The sequence below is a fragment of the Chiloscyllium plagiosum genome, unplaced genomic scaffold (assembly GCF_037043375.1).
Source record: "Chiloscyllium plagiosum isolate Xiang-an unplaced genomic scaffold, Cpla_swu_hap1 HiC_scaffold_6, whole genome shotgun sequence".
Classification (NCBI taxonomy): Eukaryota; Metazoa; Chordata; class Chondrichthyes; order Orectolobiformes; family Hemiscylliidae; genus Chiloscyllium; species Chiloscyllium plagiosum.
The window spans coordinates 19,677,566-19,701,299 of record NW_028270144.1 but is presented as its reverse complement, the minus strand read 5'-3'; the positions used below and the strand labels follow the sequence as shown (position 1 = coordinate 19,701,299).

General features: G+C 40.2%; 1 protein-coding gene across 2 annotated transcripts in view; it reads left to right on the top strand.

Annotated features, from left to right (window-relative positions):
- Positions 1-23,734, top strand: part of ubac2 (UBA domain containing 2) — a 246,884-nt gene that overhangs the window by 121,780 nt on the left and 101,370 nt on the right. For both annotated transcript variants that reach the window (XM_087987926.1, XM_087987927.1), the window contains exon 5: positions 14,706-14,829. In XM_087987926.1, coding sequence (XP_087844052.1) covers positions 14,706-14,829 — 124 coding nt within the window. The remainder of the gene's footprint in view (positions 1-14,705; positions 14,830-23,734) is intronic.

Below are 23,734 nucleotides of genomic sequence, written 5' to 3'. Positions count from 1 at the left end.
GCCTCTGTAAATTTCTGGAGGATGCAGGAGGATTGGAGAAGGTGCAAAGACAAGCATCACAGAACTGAGAAGTTCTAACTAATGTGAAACACTGAGTAAACTGGGGTACTTTTTGTCTGGACAAAAAAAAGTGGGGTATGCTGCGTCTACCTTTTTCAGTGCTCTCCCTCTGGTACCAAAATCCCCAATCAATGTCTTTATCACATTGTTATCTGATTTTATCCTTATGCTATCCTTGGGTGCTTCCACTTGCCCCACGCTATAAGCATTTGGTTTCTTGACACTGTGCTGCACGCCTGTATACATTAAAGTTCGTAGACATCCCCTGTTCACACCCCCAATAAAACCAAATCTGTACCTTTTTCTTCACTGCCCTGTATAATAGCATGCTCTGGATGTCATACTTCTAATTTCATGTGGATTTATTCACAACTTTATTTTTATTGAGATCGGTACACAATGAAAATTTTAAAAACATAATTCTCATAATGAATCTGACTTCCAATCTGTCCAGCTATTCCATGCACATTAGTGAGAGCAAGAGTCTGTGACAGGTAATTTGAGAGATGCGCAACACAAAATAATCCTGTTTAACATGTAGTTATCAGCACAAGCAGAACAATTATGTTTTGTATCAGATAGGTGAATTTATGATAATCATAATCTCTTCTGAATGAGCTTTAAAGCACTGTAATTGCATCATTACAACAGCATAGATTTGACAGTTTTATTTCTTGAATAATTCAAGTATTAGGCTGCAACTCAATTCCTGGTAAATATTTTGTTTTACTTTAAGCACAAAGTTTCAGTGTCTCACACTGCTGCGGTTTTCGAGTCAGAGAAATACAGCACGGAAACAAACCATTCGGTCCAAATCGTCCATGCTGACCAGGTATCCTAAATAAATCTAGTCCCATTTGCCAGCATTTAGCCCACCTCCCTCTAAACTCTTCCTATACATATACCCCCATCCAGGTGTCTTTTAAGTGTTGTAATTGTACCAGCCTCCACCACTTCCTCTGGCAGCTCATTCCATACACGCACCAACCTCTGCATAAAAAGGTTGTCCTTTAGTTCCCATTTAAATCTTTCCCCTCTCACCTTAAACCTTTGCCCTCTAGTTTTAGACTCCTCCCCACCCCGGGAAAAGACAGTGTCTATTTACCCTATCTATGCCCCTCATGATTTAATAAACCTCTGTAAGGTCACCCCTCAGGTTCCGAAGCTTCAGGGAAAACAGCCTCTCAATTCAGTAGCTGAAACGCTCCAACCCTGGCAACATCTTTGTAAATCTTTTCTGAACCCTTTCAAATTTCACAACATCTTTCCTAAAGCAGGGAGACCAGAATTGCACTCAGTATTCCAATAGTGGGCTAACCAATGTCCTGTACAGCCACAACATGACCCCCAACTCCTTTAGGGAGAAAGTGAGGTCTGCAGATGCTGGAGATCAGAGCTGAAAATGTGTTGCTGGAAAAGCGCAGCAGGTCAGGCAGCATCCAGGGAACAGGAGAATCGACGTTTTGGGCATAAGCCCTTCTTCAGGAGCGTTTCCTGAAGAAGGGCTTATGCCCGAAACATCGATTCTCCTGTTCCCTGGATGCTGCCTGACCTGCTGCACTTTTCCAGCAACACATTTTCACCCCCAACTCCTTTACTCAATGGTGATCCTGGCATTTTGTCTACTAATTTGGAATAGTGAGTTTGACATGAAATAATTTTTAGGTATAATCAAAGTTAGATGGTAGCTCAATGAATGAACATGCCTTGAGTGTTTACAGAGGCATTGCAACCATAACCATTTGAGAATCCAGCTTTGAACCAACATGGTTGATTTTCAGTTTCAGGTATCCTTCCAACTGTAGGTGGCCAAAGAAAGCACTGATCACTTGACCTATATTAGATCCCGGACCGACAGTACCTCAGTTGTCTCATTTTCATTCTTGATTTTCAATCCCTCCATGACTTCTACACTGCCTATCTCTGTGACCTTCTTTAACCTAACAGTGCTCTAAGATCTCTGCACCTCTATAATTTTGGCTTCTTGTACATCAATGAATTTAATCACACCATCTTTAATGGTCGTGCCTTCAGCTGCTAATGATCAAAGCTCTGGAATTGACAGCTAAACTTTTCTACCTCTTTCTGCTCTGTTAAGATTCACCTGAAAACCCAAAACTTTTGTAATTCATTTGTTTTTGACCATCATCATTTGAATTACTTCACATTGGGATAGATGTAAACGGCAGAAAGATTTAAAAATATAATTTACCCCATCAGGGACTTACTCTGCACATCTGGTTTGGTCAGGTCTGTAATCCATTTAAGAACTGATAGAGGTTCTGGAACATAAGTGTGTGTGTGATAGAAAGATTTAGATTTCTGCAACACCTTTCATGAGTTGTGTGTATCCAAAAGAGCTTTATAGTCATTTATCCACTTTCTTTGTAGTTTATTCACTGTTGTAGTACAGGAAACACGGCAACTAATCTGTGCGTAGCATGGTTCACCAACAGTAAAGTTTGCTGAACATCACTTGGCATGCCCAGAGGGCTTTAATGAGATTGGAGTGAAGTGGCAAATGTAAGGACTCACACTGCAAACTTCCATGTGTTCACTTGGTACCACTCTTATTTCTGAATCAGAAGAGTTTTTGTTCAAGTCCCACCTTGGATATGCACGCATATAATCAAGAAAAGCTGACAAATTTTCTTGGTCATCATTTTGTGACTCCAAGATGCAATATTCAATATTTAGGCCATTCAGATCACACTTGCAAGCATCCTTGAAGTGGAGTGTTGAATGCTGCATTGGTTATCTGGGATCTGGCTGTATCATTATGTGGAAAGGTCTTGGGTGTGCAAACATTTTCCATCCTGCAGACATGCCTGATACAAAGAAGCTGCCGCTTTGGTTCATGGATGCCAGTGCACTTGACAGTTCTGCCTCTAAGACTGCTGCTTTAGTGTTTGTGTCTTGCTTGGAAAAGTATGTAATGTGTCAACAAGATAGAAATGTTGAGCTTCAGTTAAGACTAGATGAAACAAAGCCAAAGTCTCTGTACTTGAATGCATGTAGCATCAATAATAAGGTAAACAAATTGATAGCACACATTGAAAGCAGAATTTGCTGACACTGACAACTGTGGGCAACTACCTTGAAATAAATATGATCTGATAACAATTACAGACATGGGGTTACATTTTGACAAGGATTGGGTCTTAAATATTGAAGTGTATATGACATTCAAGGAGAGGAAACTTAGAAGCTCGGTAAATGTGGAGGAGTAGGATTTTTAATCAAAAATGGCATTTGTGCACTAGTTAAAGATAACCATAGTTCAGGCAATCAGAATTTGGACTCATTTGAGCGGAGATGAGAAACACTAGAGAATAGAAGTCACTAGTAGAGGTGCTCAGCTGACCCATGAGCAACAATGCAATGTTGGGTTAAATATCCAAAATGAAATATTGACTGCTTGTGATACAGGGATGATAATAATGATGGGTGAATTTAATCTAATATAAACTGGAAAAATCAAATTGGCAGTAAGGGCCAAAGTGAAAAGTTCATAGAATACTTCCAAGATGGGATACTTCCTTTACTCTGATCATTGCTAAACTTGATCTTGGATTACTTTGCGCAAACACTAGATTTAAAAAAAAACTAATTCCATTACTAACTGCTTGATTTTTGAATAAAGAGGTTGTGATTAGATTAGATTAGCTTATTTATAGTGTGGAAATAGGCCCTTCGGCCCAACAAGTCCACACCGACCCGCCGAAGCGCAACCCACCCATACCCCTAACCTAACACTACGGGCAATTTAGCATGGCCAATTCACCTGACCTGCACATCTTTGGACTGTGGGAGGAAACCGGAACACCAGGAGGAAACCCACGCAGACACGGGGAGAATGTGCAAACTCCACACAGTCAGTCACCTGAGGCAGGAATTGAACCCCGGTCTCTGGCGCTGTGAGGCAGCAGTGCTAAGCACTGTGCTGTGTTTAGGTGCTTATTCAGTTATGTATAGTAAATATATTATAAAATAGTTTGTTTCCAATATAGATTGGCAATTCCAATTTAATTAGGAAATAATTAGACTAAAGGAGAGAAAGACACATTGTGATGAAAGTTCATAATATATATTTATTGTTTGGAAACTTGCGTCAAAAGTAGCAAAATGATGCAGAGCGTTAAGAATTTCTATACTGTGTGTCGTGCAGGGCGTAATTGGTGGTTTCAATTTAAATTTGTTCTGTGCATGGTATCAAGGTGTCTGGAGATTTGTTTTCTCTACCAGCCTTTGAATGAAGTCTTTAAGACCCTTGAGTTGAATAGTTTAGTGCATGAGAAAAAGGTGTAGAGAAGAGAAAAAGAGCAGTTGTTCCTTAGTGACCGGAGTCCAGTAATACAGAAGATCAGAACATTCCAGAAGAAGTCCGGTAGAGTGTAACTTCATTCAGAGACAATTGCTGTTAATAACAGTCTCCAAAGCAACAGCGCTAGGGAAGAAGTGCTGAGTTGCTTAGAAGAAAACTCCAGGAGAAGACGATGGTGGAGACAAGAGTTTAATTAACCCATGTTTATTAACAAATGTTAACAATTTGTTAAAGAGACATAAACTAAAGAAAATAACATTATGTGAAATTAAAAATTTGCCAAAAATAAACTGATGACAGTTATTCTAACTGAACAGAATGGAAATTGGAGTGACCCATCAATGAGGTTTGAATGCCTTTAATGTTATTGTTGAGGATTGAATCTTTATTTCTGCTTTATGTAATAAGACTGTTTCAAACAGTTTTTGTATCACCTAGTTCATTTTTATTTTGGCCATAGGCATCACTGGTCAGGCCAGCATTTATTGGCCATCCCTGGTTTCCCTTGAGAAGATGGACAGCTGTCTTCTTGAACTGCTCAGTCCTTGTGCTTCAGGTTGACCCACAGTGTTGTTAGGGAGGGAATCCAGGATTTTGACCCAGTGACAGTGAAGGAACGATGATGTAATTTCAAGTCAAAATCATGAGTGGCTTGGAGGGGAACTATGTATCTGCTGCCCTTATATCTCTAAATGGTAGTGCTTAGAAAGTGCTCTCTAAGGATCTTTGATGTATTTCAGCAGAGCGTCTTGTAGATGGTATACATTGTTGCTACTTAGCCTTCATGATGGAGGGAGTGGATGCTTGTGGATGTGGTACCAAATAAATGGGCTGCTTTGTCCTCAATAGTTTCAAGCTTCTCAAGTTTTGTAGGAGCTCCGCTCATTCAGACAAGTGGGGATTATTCTATCACATTCCTTAGGTGTGCTTTGTAGATGGTAGACAGGTTTTGTGGAGTTTGCAGGTGAGTTACTCACTGCAGTATTCCTTATGTTTGACCTGCTCTTGTAGCCATTGTATTTAAATGACTGGTCCAGTTCTGGCCAATGGTAACATCCAGTATGTTGAAGATGGGAATTCAGAGATGGGCTCACCATTGAATGTTAAGGGATGGTGATTGGTGATGGTCATTGCCTGACATTTGTGTGGCATGAATGTTAGTTGCCACTGGTCAGCCTAAACCTGAATGTTTTCCTGCATATGGATATAAACTGCTTCACTATCTGAGGAGTGATGAATGGTGCTGAACATTGTGTGATCAATTGTAAACATCTCCACTTCTGACCTTATGGTGGAGGGAAAGTCATGGAATAAGTAGCTGACTATGATTGGGTTTAGTTTATAGAATAGATGATAGAATCCCTACAGTGTGGAAAGAGGCACTTTGGCCCAACAGGTTCACACCGATCCTCTGAAGAGTAATCTACTCAGACCCATTCCCCTACCCTATTACTCTAATTGATGCTGAGTAATGCATCTAAACTACACAGCCCTGGCTATGGCAATTTAGCATGGCCAAATCACCTGGCCTGCACATCTTTGGATGTGGGAGGAAATCAGAGCACCCAGAGGAAACCCACACAGACACAGAGAGAATGTGCAGACTTCACACAGACAATCACCCGTGGTTGGAATAGAACCTGGGTCCCTGGTGCTGTGAGGCAGCAGTGCTAACCACTGAGCCACCGTGCCACCCTATTATTAAACCTCTTATTAAAAGTGAATATTTTGAATGACTGACCACCACCCGTAAAGAAATTCTAAAAATAAAATTTGAAGTCAATCAAGCCACATTTCACTCTAGGATCTGACTTGACTAGTGTTACCATCAGATGGGATCAAAACATGTGAATGCAATAAAGCAGAATGCCAGCAAAGTGTTTAACTTGTATACAGATGCTTTCATGACATAATAAGAGACCCAGTAAAAAAAATATAAATAACTTGAAGACATTTATGGAACGTGAAGATGATTGAAAAGACTGTAGATGCAGATTAATGGTAACTTACAAAAACAAAATTAGATAAATATTTGAAGTTGAAAATAAATATGGCTGTATTGAAAAGACAGGAACTAAGACAAACTTAGAGTCAAGGACTTGTACAGCAAGGAAACAGATCTTTTGCTCCAATTCATCCATTCCAATGAGATATCCTAAATTAATCTAGTATCATTTTCCAGCACTTGGCCCATATTGCTCTAAATCCTTCCTATTCACGTATCCGTCCAGATGCCTTTTAAATATTGTTATTGTACCAGCCTCCACCACTTCCTCTGGCAGCGCATTCTATACATGCACCATCCTCTGCATGAAAAAGCTGCCCTTTATGTCCCTTTTAAATCTTTCCCCCCTCACCATAAACCAATACCCTCTAATTTTGGACTGCCCTCCCCAGGAAAGTTTGATTTTTTTTATAAAGATATGATATATAATTTGGATTTAGCCTCAATCTATGCTGTAAGATACTGTATGGTCCATTGTGACTACCTACGGTAGCACGTTGGATCCAATTTGATCCTACACCCTCAGCTCTATTATACATAATGCTTTTCAAGTCCATATCCGGTTGCCTTTTGAAAATTTCTATTGAATCTGATTCCACCACCCTTTCAGATAATGCATCTAGATCTTAACATCTGTCTGTGTGGAGTTTGCACATTCTCCCTGTGTCTCCATTGGGTTCCTCTGGTGCTTCAGTTTCTCCCACTTCCAAAGATGTGCAGGTTAAGTGAATTGGCCATGCTGTAGTGTTCAAGGATGTATATGTTAGGTGTATTAATCAGCGATAATATAAAGTAATTGAGTAGGGGAATGGGTTTAGGTGGGTTACTCTTCGGAGGGTTGGTGTGGACTTGTTTCCAAACTGTAGGGATTCTTTGATTCTATGATAGGTCCTTATAGCATTGGGTTCTGGAAATAACCAGAAAGTGGGTTATACTAGACTTGGTATTGTGAAATGTCACTGGATTAATTAATGAACTCAGTGTAAAGGTACCCTTAGGTGTCAGCGACCACGATACGATTGAACTTTACACTCAATTTGAAATGGAGAACAGAGGGTCTAAGATTGGCATTTTAAACTTAAATATGGGCAACCATTTGGCTATGAAAGATGAACTTGCAGAAGTGAGCTGAGATAATAGGATAGGTGATAGATCAATAGAGGCATAGTGACAGACATTTGAGGCTGTGTTTCAGAATAAGGATACCTCTACTATAGAGAAAAATCCCAAGAGAGCTGCCACCATCCTTGGTTAACTAAAGAGGTTCGGAAAAGCATCAAACTTACAGGAAAAACTTCTAATTGGATGAAGACGAATGGCAGGTCTGATGATTGGTCAAAATGTAAAGAATGGCAGAGAATGACTAAACCATGAATCAGAAAGAAATTAGAATCGGAGTGGAACCTGGTTTGAAATTTTGGAATGGATGATAAGAGTTTCTACAGATGTCTAAAAAGAGAAAAAAGAATAATATAAATGTTGGTCCTCTACACAGTGCGAATGGGGATTATTGTAGATACTAAGGCAATGGTTCATGAAATGAATAAATATTTTGCTTTTCGCTATAGAGAATACAAAAAAAAATTCCATCGTAATGAAAAATCAGGAGATAGAGTACAAGAAGAACTTAGTGAAATTACAATCGCTAGGCAAGTGGTACTGGGAAAGATGATAGAATTGTGGGCTGGCAAGTCTCAGGGTCTGGATGGACTTCATCCCATACCCTACAAAATGTGTCTAATGAGATATTAGATGTGTTGGTATTAACTTTCCACAATTCACCAGATTTGGGAAAGGTTTCATAAGATTAGAAAATAGCAAATATAATATAACTCCTCTATTCAAGAAGAGAGGGAGGCAGAAAGCAGGAAACTATAGGCTCGTGAGCTTCTTGATTCTTATGGAGCCTGTATTAGGATCAATCATTCAGGTTGTTAGAGCTGTGCACTTAGTAAGCTGAAGGAAAAGATTTTGTCAAAGGGAAATTTGCTTTAACCAATTCATTGGAGCTCTCTGAAGATTAACATGCGTGGGATAAAGGGCAAATCTATGGATAGACTGTACTTGGATTTCAAGGTACAATATCAAAGATTACTATGCAGACTACAAGCACATGGTGTAGGGAGAGCCATATTAGTATGAATAGAAGATTGGCTGGCTAATACATGACAAAGTATGCATAAATGTGTTTTTATGTTTGGCAGGATGTGATGAGTAGAGCAAAAACACAAATTGCTGGAGAAACTCAGCAGATCTGGCAGCATCTGTGTAGAAAGAAACAGACCTAGTGTTTCAAGTCCAGTGACCCTCCTTTCCTCTCTGTATGCCAATTTCTATATCAAGGGAGTGACTACCTATCACTGTTAACCTGAGGTAGCAGAATGTGTTTAAGCAGTTGGAGTGGTGTTATTTAGTGTGATCAGGAAATGTACACCATGTCTCTGGACCATGATTTTCTGGACATAAGTCAAGAATAACAGCTTACAGACATGGAAGAGACAGTCCATGTGTCTTTGTAGTTGAGTTTCTGAGTGGGTGACTGATACTGTATATTTGGTTGAGGTGAATTCTTTGATCAGAATGAGATGTATTTTACATGGTTAGAAATCAGCGATGATGAATCATCCCTGAGGAAACATCTTTTCATTTGCAGTTCTGTCCTACTGCCATTTCTTTCGTAGGTAATTACTGGATTCCTAATCTGAGGATGTAATGAGGCAGATGACATTTTCCCCACCCACTCATTCCATTTTTGACTGTCCATTAAACAGCAGATGTGTTTCTTGTAAGGCTTGGTCACTTTGAGTTGCATGACTAATCTCTTCACGTAACTGGGCTGTTGGAGAACCTTGTGTTATATGAGTGATGAGTCATAAATGAAAGGATAATTCATAGATTCTTTGACTTTTGAAGAATTCCTCTTCACCTATACTTTGGATGACCTTCCCTATTTCTCTGCGTATCTATTCACTTCACCTTATTTTTTACTGGGGATATAGCCTGAGCAATTAGACTCACCTCTCAAACCTCCTCTGTTCTGAGTGTTTATTTCCTTCAACATGTTCTCATATTCAAACAACATATTGTAAATTTGGTCCCTTTTAAAACTGAGTTCTTCTCATATTTCAAATTGAATAGTTTCAGAGCAGCTTGAGACCTTATTAAACTGCTGTGGTTCTGTTCGCCGAGCTGGAAGTTTTTGTTGCAAACGTTTCATCCCCTGGCTAGGCGACATCATCAGTGCTTGGGAGCCTCCTGCGAAGCGCTTCTTTGATGTTTCCTCCGGTGTTTATAGTGGTCTGTCCCTGCCGCTTCCGGTTGTCAGTTTCAGCCGTCCGCTGTAGTGGTTGGTATATTGGGTCCAGGTTGATGTGTTTGTTGATGGAGTTTGTGGATGAATGCCATGCCTCTAGAGGGAAAATAAGTCTTGTTGTTTTAATTAATAAAACAAACTTTCAAATGGAGGTGGGAAAGGGCATAGTGGTCATTCTTGCATCTGTCCTTGATCTCTGGCTGAAAGGGTGACCGACGAAACATAGATTGTCACCCCCTCTAAAAATAAGAGATAACAACCGGGGTGAGTGGAAGGAGTCGGGTGGAGAGGATCCAGGGACTGAGCCATTTTCTGTAGCAAAGACGAGGAGTTCCCCTTCATCAAACTGAGGGAAGAATGATGGCAGATGCTGCCAAAGACTAAATCACATCAGAGACCAACACCGTCCTACTCCAATACCACAACCCCTGCTCCTCCATTCTATAGAACAGCTTTGGGATCAATAAAGTGTTCACGTCTGTCACAGTTGTATACTTTATTTGTCAAATTAATTAATGTATCTGATTCAAATTGCTGTTGCTGATCAATCTCAATAAAGTCACAGAAAATTGCTACAAATTGTCGACTGAGTATCTTCAGTATCCGTGGCCATGAATCCTGCCCCCGCCCACCCCCAAATCAATTGGCGTCCTCATTCATCCTCCTCTTTCATTTCTCTCTTCCTCAATCCTCTCTTTTTTTCTCTTCTTTTGTTTTGCCTTTCCGTCTTCCCTTTCACTGTCTCACTTTCATGAACTCTAATTTTTCATCACTTAAAAATGCAGGCTGTTATTTATTTTCTTTAACATTTCACACAATAAATCTTTAGACTACTTTTATTTTTTGAGCAGTGGACTAAAAATGGCAAAAGATGCAACCCATCAGGTCCAGGGGACTTGTCAGCTTTTAGTTTCATGAAGTTCCCTAGTTTTTCTCTAGTTATAGTTTATATTTATTTCCTCTCCCCCTTTTTGCCCCTTGATTATTTAGTATTTTTGGATTGTCATCACTGTCTTCTATTGAAGACGAACACAAAGTATTTCATGAGTTCATAAGATATAGGAGCAAAATCAGGCCATTCGGCCCATTTAATCTGCTCCACTATTCGATCATGGCTGATATGTTCCTCACCCCAATTTTCCTGCCTTCTCTCAATAGACCTTCAACCCATTGCCAATTAAAAATCTGTCTAACTCCTCCTTAAATTTACTCACTATCCCTGCATCCACTACACTTTGGGTTAGTGAATTTCACAGTTTCACAACCCTTTGGGAGAAGTAGTTTCTCCTCAACTCTGTTTTAACTTTGCTACCCCTTATCCTTAGACTGTGGCCTCTCGTTGCAGAATGCCCCACAAGAGGAAGCATCTGCTGTATGTCTATTTTATCCACACCTTTTATCATCTTGAATACCTCAATCTGATCTCCCCTCGTTCTTCTAAATTCCAGAGAGTATAGGCCTAATATATTTATTCAACTCTTCTGCAATTTCCTAATTCCTCATCATTATTTTACTACCTCGTTATCCAAGAGACCTGGGTTCTTCCTTTTTATTTATTTAAAGAAGCTCTCACTATCAATCTTGATAATACTTGCAAGTTTGCCCTCCTTTAGAATTTTTTGACCTTTTTTTTGTTGATTCTTAAAACTTTCCCAGTCTTCTGTCTACCAACTAGACCTTGGCCACATTGTATAGAACACAGAACAGTACAGCACAGGAACAGGCCCTTTGGCTCACCTTGTCCATGTTGACCGAGAAGCCATTTTAAACTGTGCCATCTGTCTGCACACGATTCTTATTACTCCATTCCCTGCCTGTTCACGTATCTGTCTAAATCCCTCTTAAATGTTGCTATTACATCTGCTTCTACCACCGTTCCTGAAGAAGTTACACCCAAAATGTCAACTTCTCCAGCCCCTGATGCTGCCCAGCTTGCTGTGTTCTTCCAGCGTCCTGCCTGTCTATTTTGGATTCCAGCATCTGCAGTGTTTTGTCTCTTCTACCATTCCTTGCAGCGTGTTCTAGGCACCTACTACCCTAGTGTGGCAACACTAACCAGAACAGAAACTTCTAACCTGCCAAGAGAAAGTATCTCAGTCTCTCTGCTTGTTGCGACTGTGTGGTGAACTAACAAAATTTCCCAAGTGCAGTTCTGACTCTGTAAAGTGCATTCTCTGTAAATTGCCTGTTGAAAGGAAAAAGGGGGGAAAAAAACCATCTTCAGACACACTGAAAGGAGCAAATACTCGACCCATGAATGAAAGATAGCATTGGTGTACAAACACCATTCTCGCATTAGGAAATTACTGAAATAAAGCATAAGGAGAAAACAAACAGAAGCAACTTGCCAACTCCTGTAGTCCAGAATGGTGTTACCAAACTATTTGTCCCTGGTTTTCCCCTCCCTGCCTTTTCTATCCTTAATAGCTTGTTTTATTTCTTTGTGGATCTCTTTGTATTTGTAATCAAATTTTAAAAAGGGGTAGAATTTAAGTTACAGAGTTATATGTTCACAGTTCATATTTTTTTCTTGCCATCGGCTGGAAAATAATTGATGTTAACAAAAAGTTGTTTCTTTTTGATGAAAAGCTTTTTCACCCGAGTTAGACAGTTAGATAGAATTGATGAATTTAGTCTTTTAATCAAAGTTTTACATTTATTCTGGTTCCAGTGATAGTGGGGCTTGCTTTCCAGAAATATATCTCAGTTAGTCCTGACAATATATTAAAAAAAGCCCAGAACATTATTGGCATTGTTGCTGTTGAGAAGAGTGGTGCAAGGTCACGACTGAATTCTGTATCAAGCCCTAGCTGGCCAACTAACCACAGTGATTTCTGAAATATTGTCCTTACAAACTGTATTTCTATGTTTGCATCTCAACTGAAATAACCTCCTTTCTTTTACATTAATTAATTCAAGAAAATCAGCAAACCAGGCTAAAATCATCAATTTTTCAATGATAAAATGAACTTGCTATTCTCCAGAAGCTTTCCTGACTTAAGGATTCTCAGGACTGCTTTATGGCCAGTGAAGTTTTTGATGCACTGTCGTTGCTGTAATAGTGGTCGTCCAATAAACATTTTGCACAAAGCAAAATCCCACCATGTGTTGATGACTAGGTAAGCTGTGTTGAGTGACGTTGATTGAGGGATTAATGTTGGTCAAGACTCTGGGGAGAGTTCCCCTGTTCTTCTATGAAATGGTGACCACAGATTCTTTTGTACTCACTTAGAGGGTTTCAATTTAATCTGAAAGTCAGCAAACTTCAACAAGGCAGCACTCACTCAGTTCTGCATTTTGTCCTCAACTTTCTGGCATAGATTTGAACTCATGACTTAATAATCCAGTGAGTCATGGCTGGGACCTTTTGAGATGAGGAGAGTGGCATTAGATTGCCCAGAATTATAAATCAACCAGCAGATTGAGTGTTTCAGTATTGTCTGTTTCTTATCACAGCACTTCAGAAATACAAACAAAAAAATTTAAAGTAGTTTGAGTTGAAACACTTCTTTCACTTGTAAAACCTGTGTTCAAATACAGTTGATGGAATCTGAGACTCCTCTCTCTTAATTCAAAAAATCCTAAGCCTAATGAGTTAGACAGTGTTGCCCAATTATTGTTGTGATCTGAAATGCTTTGTGTGAAAGGCAATATTTAGTAATAGCTGTCAAGAGAGACGGATAAATACTAGATGGTGAAAAAGTTTGCGATGTGTGGTGAAAGACAGAGGAAAATGGACAAATTGGCTATGGAGATGGAGTAAAGGCAGATGGAGTAAAGGTCCTCCACTGCTGTATGGTTCAATGAAATTGAAATTGCACATTTTCTTTGCACATGCAAGAAGACAAACATGATATCCTGATGATACACAAAAATGGCTGCGACAATTGTCGTCTTTTTTCATTTGGGCCGACACTGCAACTTTGTGCAAGGAACATGCTTCAGTACATAAACTTACATTACAAAACATGGTCTTTTTTAAAATCTGAATAATATGGAAAATTCAGATAGTTAAAATATACAGAGGAAACTCTGAAGGTATAAGCATTATGATTAGACACTAAATGCTTAGACACAGAAGAAACATAGATGATAACACATAGCATTTGCTAACATTGACAGGGTAAGATCACAAAATTTTGACATAGAATATTGCAGCACCGAAACAGGCTATTTAGTTCAATAATTCCATGCTGGTTTTTATGCTTCACATTAGACTCCTCTACCCTTCTACATCTCACCCTGTCAACTTTCCCTTCGATGTCTTTCCTCATTTACTTACCAATCTTCCTCTTAAATGTATGTATACTATTTACCTCTTTCTGGTTAAAGAATTCTTTCCTAAAGATCAAGTTTATTCTCTTAACTGTTGCTATAGGAGATGCTGAAGGGTTGAATGACTTAACCCAGTTATTAGATCTATGTTTTATATTAGGCTTGTTGAATATGGTTAGCCTTTTGATTTGCACTTTCTTTCTAAATAAATCTAGCAATAATTTAAGTTGGCATAAGTTTATTGAAGAAACCAAGGTCTGACATAGAATGTACAGCATAGAAACACAGCATTCAGCCCAACATGTCACTGTTTGATGCTCCATCCAGTTGGCTGCATGGCTGATTTGCAGTGCAGAGTGATGCCAACATCGTGAATTCAATTCCCATACCAGCTGATGTTGCAAAGGAATCCTACCTCCTTAACCCAGGCCCTTGCCTGAGTCCTGGTTGCTGTCAGGTTAAACTCAGCCATTGTGTCTCTGTTTAATGGAAAGCAGCATATGGCCCTCTGAGACCATAATGACTTTCAATCACAAATATCCTTTAGAGAAGTGAGTCTGTTGTCATTGTGGCAAACCTTTTAATTAATTGTTGAAATTAACACTCACCTCTCCTGAAGAGACAGCTCATGATCATCTTCCCAAGGTTAATCAAGGATGGGCAGTGATGACAACATTATACGAATGAAAAGTAAAATTAATGTGGTTATTTTTCTTCCTTCTTCATAGTCTGGGTCCCATCTTTGCTCTGTTTGTGCCTTTCTACTTCTCCATTCCAAGTGTTCAAGTGGTGCAAATCCTGGGCAGGTTTTCCATAACAAACAAAACCCTGGTCTACATTATGGGTTTACAGGTATGTATACAATTGTAAATCATATCTAATGAATAACAAGTGACATGTTGGTCAGGAAAAAGTAATTAAAAATCACACAATACCTGGTTATAGTCCAACAAGTTTATTTGGAAGAACTAGCTTTCAGAGTGCTGCTCCCTCATCAAGTGGTTGTGGACAATAAGATCGTGCTCACAGAGTTTATAGCCAAAGGAGTCCAGTGTTATGGAGATGTGATATCAAAAACAATCTTCGATTAAAACTGTCATCTTTTATGATGGGATATGTTGTTTTCTGTTCTTTGATATGTAAATCCCAGAGCTTCTTTTAAAAGGGACAGGATGTACATGGATTTGGAAAGGTAAGGACTGATTAGGCATTGTCAACGTGGCTTTGTGCGTGGGAAATCATGTCTCACAAACTTGATTGAGTTTTTTGAAGAAGTAACAAAGAAGATTGATGAGGGCAAAGCAGTAGATGTGACCTATATGGACTTCAGTAAGGCGTTCGACAAGGTTCCCCATGGGAGACTGATTAGCAAAGTCAGATCTCATGGAATACAGGGAGAACGAGCCAGTTGGATACAGAACTGACTCAATGGTAGAAGACAGAGGGTGGTAATGGAGGGTTGTTTTTCAGACTGGAGGCCTGTGACCAGTGGAGTGCCACAAGGATCGGTGCTGGGTCCTCTACTTTTTACATAAATGGTTTTGATACGAGCATAAGAGGTACAGTTAGGAAATTTGCAGATGACACCAAAATTGGAGGTGTAGTGGACAGTGAAGAAGGTTACCTCAGATTGCAATAGGATCTGGACCAGATGGGCCAATGGGCTGAGAAGTGGCAGATGGAGTTTAATTCAGATAACTGCGAGGTGTTGCAAATCTTAGCAGGACTTATACACTTAATGGTAAGGTCCTAGGGAGTGTTGCTGAACAAACAGACCTTGGAGTGCAGGTTCATAGCTCCTTGAAAGTGGAGTCGCAGGTAGATAGGATAGTGAAGAAGGCGTTTGGTATGCTTTCCTTTATTGGTCAGAGTATTGAGTGCAGAAGTTGGGCGGTCATGTTGCGGCTGTACAGGACATTGGTCAGACCATTGTTGGAATATTGCGTGGAATTCTGGTCTCCTTCCTATTGGAAAGATGTTGTGAAACTTGAAAAAGTTCAGAAAAGATTACAAGGATGTTGCCAGGGTTGGAGGATTTGAGCTATAGGGAGAGGCTGAACAGGCTGGGACTGTTTTCCCTGGAGCGTCGGAGGCTGAGGGGGTGACGTGAAAGAGGTTTACAAAATTATGAGGGGCATGGATAGGATAAATGGACAAAGTGTTTTCCCTGTGGTCAGGGAATCCAGAACTAGAGGGCATAGGTTTAGGGTGAGAGAGGAAAGATATAAAAGAGACCTAAGGGGCAACCTTTTCACGCAGAGGGTAGTACGTGTATGGAATGAGCTGCCAGAGGATGTGGTGGAGGCTGGTACAATTGCAACATTTAAGAGGCATTTGGATGGGTATATGAATAGGAAGGATTTGGAGGGATAAGGGCTGGTGCTGGCAGGTGGGACTAGATTGGGTTGGGATATCTGGTCGGTATGGACAGGTTGAACCGAAGGGCCTGGTTCCATGCTGTACATTTCTATGACTATGACTCTAAATAACATTCTCAAGAGAGCTCAGTTTTATAACCAATAGGTGCGAAGTCTGTCTGCGTCCAACTGCTATGTCAGTCAAACTCTGTATAGTTTTACTGAGATTTACATGGATTCATGCAGTTTTTGAGCAAAATAAAATGTAATTCTGCAAAAACAAATTCACCCCATAAGCCAATATGTGTGTGCATGTAGGAGCGACAGAATGAATGTGCATGTGAGTGTGACAGAGTGTGTGTAAGTTTGGTTGAGAGGGTGTGTGTCTGTGTGAGTGCGGGGGGGGGGGGTTGTATGTGTGCACATGAGAGAGAGGGACTGCGTGGGTGTGAGAGTATGTCGGGGTGCGTGTATGCCTGTTTATTTCGTGCAGTGGGGTCACCTGTAGTATGACATGAATCCAAGGTCCTGGTTGAGGCCAAGGGTACCGAACTTTGCTGTCAGCTTCTGCTCAGTCACACTGTGTTATTGCTTGTCCCTATGTCCGCTTTGGAGGATGGTCATCCGAAGGTCCAAGGCCGAAACCTGAGCTATCTTGAGAATGTAATTTAAAAGAAGTTCTGAGATTTACATATCATAGAACAGAAACCAGCATATCTCATTACAAAAGAAGACAGTTTTAATCTAAGATTGTTTACTGTATCACAATTCCTTGACACTGGACTCTTTTCGCTATGCATTCTGTGAGCATGATCTTACTCTCCACAACCACCTGATGAAGGAGCGGCGCTCTGAAAGCTAGTGCTTCCAAATAAACCTGTTGGACTATAACCTGTTGTGTGATTTTTAACTTTGTCCATCCCAGTCCAACACAGGCACATCCAAGTTAGGAAAAATGTAGTTTGGTTTGAAATTGAGACTAATGTTCCTCAATATGTCACTTTAGTTAAAGTGCTGAGCTGTTAAGATTATGGCTAAATATCAGAATGATGTTAATGAGGGTGCCTAGTACAAAGTGATAGTCTTTCAATTCCTCATTTTTCTTGCCACAATGTTCTTTCACTCCTTAAGTTTTTGTACAACCCTCAGCCACTCAGAATTCTTTATATTGCAAATTATTTATGTATTTTCACCATTATGTAACCTGTGAAAAATGCTTTCAGACATTTAAAGACCATAATATATAGGAGAAGATTTAGACAATTCAACTCATTAAGTCTGTTCTACCATTCAATCATGGGTGATATGTTTCTCAAACCCATTCTCTTACTGTCTCCCTGTAGCCCTTGATCCTCCGACTAATAAAGAACGTGTTTATCTCAGTCGTAAATACAGTTAATGACTTAGCCTCCACAGCCTTCTGTTTCACAGATTCACCACCCTCTGACTGAACAAATTCTGCCTCAAATCAGTTCTAAAGGGTCATCCCTTCACCCTGAGGCTGTGCCCTTGGGTCTTGGTCTTTCCAACTAGTGGAAACATTTTCTCCATATCCAAATCATAGAGAGCAGCATATGGCCATCTGAGACCATAATGACTTACAATTACCAGTATCCTGTTTGACTAATTTGGTAGAGTTCTTCAAAGATGTAAGAAGCAAAGTGGATAATGAGGATGTTGTAGGTGTAATTTATCTGGACTTCTGGAAGGCATTTGATAAGGTACCATACAAAAGGTTAATTCACAAGTATGGATCAAGGGCTACAGGGAGAAGGTAAAAGAATGGGTTTGAGAAATATATTAGCTGAAAATGTGTTGCTGGAAAAGCGCAGCAGGTCAGGCAGCATCCAAGGAACAGGAGAATCGACGTTTCGGGCATAAGCCCTTCTTCAGGAATGCTTATGCCCGAAACGTCGATTCTCCTGTTCCTTGGATGCTGCCTGACCTGCTGCGCTTTTCCAGCAACACATTTTCAGCTCTGATCTCAAGCATCTGCAGTCCTCACTTTCTCCTTGAGAAATATATTAGCCTGGATAGATGACTGGCTGATGGACAGAAGACAGAGAGTTGGGATAAGTGTTTTTTTTCTGGATGCCAGGATGTAACTAATGGGTGCCACAGGATCCAATCCTTGGACGCCAGTTATTTACAATCCACATTAATGACCTGGATACAGGGATAGAAGGCTCTATAGCCAAATTTGCAGACAACACAAAAATAGGCGGGACTGTAAATTGCAATGAGGAAATAAAAACCTTACAAATGGATTTCGATATGCCGATCATGATACCCTAGGACCCGATACCCATGAGCAAAACCAATGTAGTGTACAAAATCCCATGCAAGGACTGCACAAAACACTACATAGGACAAACAGGAAGACAGCTAATGATCCGCATCCATGAACACCAATTAGCCACGAAATGACACGACCAGCTACCCTTAGTAGCCACGCACTCAGATGACAAGCAACATGAGTTCAACTGGGACAACACTACTATTACAGGACAAGCCAAACAGAGAACAGCCAGGGAATTCCTAGAGGCATGGCATTCATCCACAGATTCAATCAATAAGCACATCGACCTGGACCCAATATACCGGCCACTGCAGCGGACAGCTGGAACTGACAACCGGAAGCGGCAGGTACAAATCACTATAAATGCCGGAGGAAACATCACAGAAGCGCTTCACAGGAAGCTCCCCCGCACTGAGGATGTCACCTAGACAGGGGACGAAACGTCTGCAACACAAATTCCCAGCTCGGCGAAAAACCACAACAATGAGCACCCGAGCTACAAATCTTCTCACAAACTTTAGATATAGATGCGTTAGGAGACAAAATATGGCAGAAAGAGTTTAACATGGATAAGTGCAAGGTCATTCATTTGGGTCGAAGGAAATGGGAAGACGACCTATTATCTTAATAGGGAGAGACTTCGGGGTGCTTGTGCGCAAAGAGTACTCATTCATGAGTCGCACAAAACTAGCATGTGAGTACAACAGATAATAAAGAAAGCGAATGGGATGGTGGCTTTTATGATTAAAGGAATAGAATGTAAGACAAAGTATTGTTGCAACTATGTAAGATATTGGTGAGACTGCACCTGGAGTATTGTGCACTGGTTTGGTCCCCTTATTTGAGGAAAGATGTAGTTGCATTTGAGACAATTCAGAGGAAGTTCATGAGATTGATCCCAGAGATGAGAGGTTTATCGTATGAAGAGAGATTGAACAGTTTAGGCCTTTACTCTCTGGAATTTAGAAGAATGTGGGGGGAGATCAAATTGAGGTATTCAAGATGATAAAAGGTTTGGATTAAATAGACGTAGAGTGGATGCTTCCTCTTGTGGGGTATTCTAGGATTAGAGGTCATAGTTTTAGGATAAGGCGTAGCAAATTTAAAGCAGAGTTGAGGAGAAACTACTTCTCCCAAAGTGTGGTGAATCTGTGGAATTTGCTCCCCCAGTGTACGGTAGATGCTGGAATAGTGAGTAAATTTAAGGAGGAGTTAGTCAGATTTTTAATTGGTAATGGGTTGAAGGGATATGGAGGGAAGGCAGAAAAATGGGGGTGAGGAGAATATCAGCCATGATCGAATGGTGGAGCAGACATGATAGGCCAAATGGCCTAATTCTGCTCCTATATTTTATGAACTCTATCCAGGCCTCTCAGTATTCTGTAAGTTTCAATCACATCCTCCTCTTATCCTTCTAAACTCCATTGATTACAAACTCAGAGTCCTTAACCACTTCTCATATGACAACCCGTTCATCCCCAAAATCATTCTTGTAAACCTCCTCTGGACCCCTTCAACACCAGCATGTCTTCCCTTTGATATGGGGCCCAAAACTACTCTAAATATTCCAAATGCATTCTGACCAGAGCTTTATACAGCTACAGCACTGAAACTGTGCTCTTGTAATCTAGCCTTGTTGAAATGAATGCTGACATTGCATTTACCTTCCTAATGGCCAACTGAACTTGCATGTTAACCTTAAGAGAACCCTGAACAAGTACTCCCAAATCCCTTTATACTTCAGATTTCTGAAACCTTTTTCCATTTAGAAAATAGTGTACACCTCTATTTTTCCTACCACAGTGCATAACCTTATACTTTGCCACATTGTATTCCTACTGCCACTTCTTTGCCCATTTGCCTGCCATGTCTAGGTACTTCTGCAGCCTCCCAGCTCCCTCAGCACTACCTGTCCCTTCACTTATTTTTGTGTCATCTGCAAGAGGCAAAGTAAATCTGAAAAGTGGAAAGGCCAGAAGAGCACAGCAAACTGACAGTTCCTGTGAGGGAATGGATAAGTTTACATTGAAACCTCTTTTTAGAACTGAGAAGTAAGACATGTTGATAATATCAGAGAAAGTGAAGAGATACACTGATTAAAAACTCTAGCGAGGTTTCATGAGTGGAATCATATCGTCATTAGAAATATTGAAGAGTCAGGTTAGTTAGTTAGGTGGAAAGACTGATGAAATGTGAGAAATGTGATTTGGTAAACACCCATCCTGTTTCTAAATCACCCATGATCACAGATGTCTCTGTGGTATTGCCCCAAATATGTTCAACATTCATGTACAAACTGTGAACATATAGGAAGCCACTGACATGCCTCGGATAAACATCAAATGCCAAGTTAGCAACTTGATAACTGATGACTAAAAATCAAAATAGCCACAGAGCAAGAAATTCTATCCTGATTCCATCCTTCTCATGACTGTAGAATCATACAGTACAGAAGAGGACCTTCAGCCCATCAAATCTGTCCTGCCAAAAATATACAACTACCTACACCACCTCCACTTTCCTGCAGTAGACCTTAGCCTTGAATGTTATTACACTTCAAATGCTCATCCAAGTACTTTTTTAAGTACTCATGCTGTGCTACATTCCTAGAATACAATTATTTAACACTGGTCTGATCCCAAGAGCCAAAGTCATATAGTTGTATCAGCACACAAAGAGACCATTTGACCACAGCAAGCGGGTATAGGGCCTCTTAAAGGTCAAGGAGATCATCTTTGTGTTGATTCCTAGAAGGTGGGAAAGATACTAAAATGAATATTTCACATCAGTTTTTACTGCGGAGAAAGAAATTGAGTCTTGAGAATATAGAGGAATAAACTTTGATGTTTTAAAAACAGTTCAGATTACAGATGAGGATGTTCGGGAGGTCATAGAGAATATAAAAGTGGACAAAATCTGGGATCTGATCTATGTATCTCAGCACATTGTGGGAAGCAAGGGAGGAAATTGTGAGACCCCTTGCAGAAATATTTGTGTCATCTATTACCATGTATGAGGTGCTTGATGGCTGGGGTTTGGCGAATGTGCCTTTGTTTAAGAAAGGTTGGAAGGAGAAACTGGAGAGCTATAGATTTATAAGTCTGGCTTCAGTTATGGGTAAATTGTTGGAGGTGATTACGAAAGATGGGATTTGTGGTAATTTAGGGAGACCAAAATTGAATAGGGGTAGTCACCACAGTTTTATGTGAGGAAAATCATGTCTGACAAACTGGATTGAGTTTTTTCAGGAAGTTACCAAAAAGATTGGTGATGACATAGCAGCATACATTGTTTATTTGGATTTTAGTAAAGCCTTAAACAAGGTTCCACGTGGTAGACTAATTAGACTATAAGACACAGAAGCAGAAATTAGGCTATTCGGTCGACCGCATCTGCTCTGCCATTCGAACATGGCTGATAAGTTTTTCAAACCCATTTGCCCGCTTTCTACCCATAATCATTGATCCACTTGACAATCAAATATCTATCTCTGTTTTAAATATGCTCAATGACCTGGCCTCCACAGCTTTCTGTGGGAATGAATTCCATAGATTCACCATTTTCTGGTTGAAGAGGTTTCTCTTTAACTCCATTTTAAACGGTCTTCCCTTTCCTCTAAGGCTGCGCCCTTGGTTCCTGGTTTCTCCTATCAATGGAAACATCTTCCCAATGTCCTCTCTGTCCAGGCCATTCAATATTCTGTAAGTTTCAATTGGATCACCTCTCATCCTTCCAAACTCCATCGAGTATGGACCCTCAAGAGTCATCAAGCATTCCTCATATGTTAAGCTTCTCATTCCTGGGACCATTCTTGTGAACCTCCTCTGAACATGCTCCAGGCCAGTACATCCTTCCTGAGGTATGGAGCCCAAAATTGCTCACAATACTCTAAATGTAGTCTGACCAGAGCAAGTTTACCTTGAGAGAATCCTGAACTGGAACTCCCAAGTCCCTTTGCACTTCAGATTTCTGAATTTTCTCCCCATATAGAAAATTATCCTTGTCTCTATTCTTTCTACAAAAGTGCATGACCTCACACTTTCACACATTGTACTCCACCTGCCACTTCTTTGCCCACTCTGCTTACCCATCTGAATCTTTCTGCAGTATTTCCTCAATACTGCCTCTTGCTCTACCTATCTTTGTATCATCTGCAAACATAGTCAGAATGGCCTCAGTTCCTTCATCTAGATCATTAGTGTACAAAGTACATTAGTAAGGTTAGGAATATGGGATTCAGGATGAGCTTACCAATTGGTGCATTATTGACTTAACGACAGGAGGCAGAGGGTGATGGTGGAGGGTTGTTTTTTGGAGTGGAGACCTGTCACCAATGTGTCCCACAGGGATCGGTTCTGCGTCCTCTTATTTACGTAAATAATTTGGATGAAAATATAGAAGGCATGTTCAGTAAGTTTGGGACCACACCAAAATTGGTGGCATAATAGACAGTAAAGAAGGTTTTCTATGATTGTAAAAGGATCTTGATCAAATGGGTCAACAGGCTGAAAAATGGCAGATGGAGTTCAATCTGAATGTATGCGAGGCATTGCATTTTGGTTTAACAAATAAGGGTAGGCGTATACAATTAATGGTCGGACCTAGGGTAGTGTTGTAGAACAGAGGAATCTGGGGTGCAGGCACGTAATTCTTTAAAGTTTGCATTATATATAGACAGGGTAGTTAAAAAGGCTTTTGGCAAGCTTGCCTTCATTGCTCAGTCCTTTGAGTATAGAAGTTGTAAAGTCATGTTGAGGTTTTACAGGATATTGGTGAGGCCTCTTTTGGAATACTGTATCCAGTTCTGGTCACCCTGTTATAGGAAGGTTTAGTACGAAGCCAAAGAGGGTTCAGTGGTGATTTACCTGGATGTTGCTGGGTATGGAAAGTTTGAGTTATAGAGAAAGACTGGATAGGCTGAGACTTTTTTTCACTGGAGTGTAGGAGGTTGAGAGACGACCTGATAGAAATTTATAAGATAATGACAAATATAGGTAGAGTTGATGGTGGTAGTCTTTTCCTTAGGATGTGAGATTTCAAGAGTATGGGGCATATTTTTAAGGTAAGAGGAGAGAGATTTTAAAAAGACAGAAGGGGAAAA